The sequence below is a fragment of the Bison bison genome, unplaced genomic scaffold (assembly GCF_000754665.1).
Source record: "Bison bison bison isolate TAMUID 2011002044 unplaced genomic scaffold, Bison_UMD1.0 scf7180017864487, whole genome shotgun sequence".
Classification (NCBI taxonomy): domain Eukaryota; kingdom Metazoa; phylum Chordata; class Mammalia; order Artiodactyla; family Bovidae; genus Bison; species Bison bison.
In genome coordinates, this window is record NW_011495047.1 from 475931 (window position 1) to 478159 (window position 2229).

Genomic DNA, 2229 nt, shown 5'->3' on the forward strand with positions numbered 1-2229 from the left:
TCTTTAAAGTCTTTTTTTTTTTTTTTTGGCCCTAAAAAGGGCCTTTGAGATTGTCGTCACACACAGCACAGGGGCAGCAGCTCAACCTCCGAAGCCGTAGAGGGTGCGTCCCTGCCGCTTTAGCGCGTAGACCACGTCCATGGCAGTGACCGTCTTGCGCTTGGCGTGCTCTGTGTAGGTGACCGCGTCCCGAATAACATTCTCCAGAAACACCTTCAACACGCCTCGGGTCTCCTCGTAAATGAGGCCGGAAATGCGTTTGACTCCCCCACGCGGAGCAAGGCGCCGAATGGCGGGCTTGGTGATGACTTGGATGTTATCTCTCAAGACTTTGCGGTGACGCTTGGCACCACCCTTGCCTAAGCCTTTGCCGCCTTTTCCTCTTCCAGACATGACTGAGCTGGTCAGAAAACCTCTGATCTCTTTAAAGTCTTTATTGAATTTGTTACAGTATTGTTTCTGTTTTGTACTTTTTTGACCTGGAGTCATGGCCTGGGATCTCAGCTCTCTGAACCAGGGATCAAAATCTGTGGGTGAGAGAGAGTAAGAGAGGCAAGGGACCAAGGTCGTGCGCCCTTGCTCTGTGTTGGATCCTGCTTGCTTTTGCCTGAGGGGCTTTACAGTGCGAGTTCCTCAAGCTTGGGTCTTGACTGAGCCCATTTTTCCACGTCCTCATTAGACATCTCCATGCGTATGTCCCACAGATAGCTCAGACTCAATAAGCTCAGTGTCGTTCACCATTCCCATTGGCAACTAGCCTAATAGTCTCCTTTCTTCCATTCCTTATCTTACTGTGGGGCATTGCCATCCACACCATTAAACAAGTCAGCAGTCAGGTCACCATCATTACCTTTCTCCATTCCTGCCCACTTCTCCCCAACTTCTGCATCAAGTCCTATTGATTTTTACCCTGAAAGTTTCTCAGATTTACATCTTCTCACCATATTTACTGCCACTACTTATTATCTTTCTCAGGAAAATCATATCTTTTCAATTAGTTCCTCCAGGCTGTGAACACTATTCCTGTATCCATTCAATTTCATTCTTTAATTATATTCAGTAACTACTTGTTATACACAAAGTACTATTCAAGTGGACACTCTCAACTTCTAGTCAAGTGTTAGTCTATCTCAGACACTTCCTCTTGACTGCTTCCTCACTAAACCACATGTTAGGATTCTGAACCTAAGCTGATCTTTCCTCCACTCCCATGTCATCTCATCCCCCAATCTGGCCACTCTGCCCTTGGTGAATTCCATTATTCTCCAGACTAAATTGGAGTCAGAAACATCAATTAGCAGTAGATTAAAATGCATCTCAGTGACATGCAAGTGGAATGGAAAAGTTAATGTTTATCGGTGACTGGTGTGAGGGTCGAGTACCCCAACTCTAACAATCTGTGTCACCTGTTTCCTCGCCCCTTGCTAAACCCTGTAATCAGTTTACAGTCCTTTGCCCTTGTGTTTTATTCCCCTTCCTATCCTGCTTAAATCCCATGGCCAGTTATTATTACCATTCCTTTTGCACATGACCTCCATCCTTACCTCTCTTACTTGGTCATATTCAACCCTAGTTAAATTCAAGTCTCCACTTATTCTGTGCTTGAATGTGGGTGGAGAAAAACCTGCAGTCCTGCTGACTAATCTCACTTGAAATGCATGACCGCTAACCTCAATGGGGCCTGTAATTCTGCTGAAATGTTCACTTGTGCCTCGCCTCCACTCTCCTACATGATTATTTCATGTTTTCTCTTATCTTCTGGTGGCGGTCACCAAGCTATTGCCTCTTAATTCCTGGATCTATCAGTTCAGTCACTCAGTTGTGTTCGACTCTTTGCAACCCATGAATCACAGCATGCCAGGCCTCCCTGTCCATCACCAACTCCTGGAGTTCACCCAGACTCACATCCATCGAGTCAGTGATGCCATCCAGCCATCTCATCCTCAGTCATCCCCTTCTCCTCCTACCCCCAATCTCTCCCAGCATCAGAGTCTTTTCCAATGAGTCAACTCTTGGCATGAGGTGGCCAAAGTACTGGAGTTTCAGCTTTAGCATCATTCCTTCCAAAGAAATGCCAGGGCTGATCTCCTTCAGAATGGACTGGTTGGATCTCCTTGCAGTCCAAGGGACTCTCAAGAGTCTTCTCCAACACCACACTTCAAAAGCATCAATTCTTCAGTGCTCAGCTTTCTTCATAGTCCAACTCTCACACCCATACATGACCACAGG

At 46.3% G+C, this 2229-nt stretch overlaps 1 protein-coding gene across 1 annotated transcript; it reads right to left on the bottom strand.

Annotated features, from left to right (window-relative positions):
• Positions 1 to 38: 38 nt before the first annotated feature.
• Positions 39 to 393, bottom strand: LOC105005147 (histone H4-like). The gene has a single exon (XM_010863021.1). It carries the CDS (start codon positions 391 to 393, stop codon positions 82 to 84), a length of 312 nt encoding a protein of 103 aa, XP_010861323.1. The 3' UTR covers positions 39 to 81.
• Between the last annotated feature and the right edge of the window lie 1836 nt (positions 394 to 2229).

Coding starts and splice junctions, on each gene's coding strand:
- LOC105005147 (XM_010863021.1), bottom strand. CDS start 393: ATGTCTGGAAGAGGAAAAGGCGGCAAAGGCTTAGGCAAGGGTGGTGCC.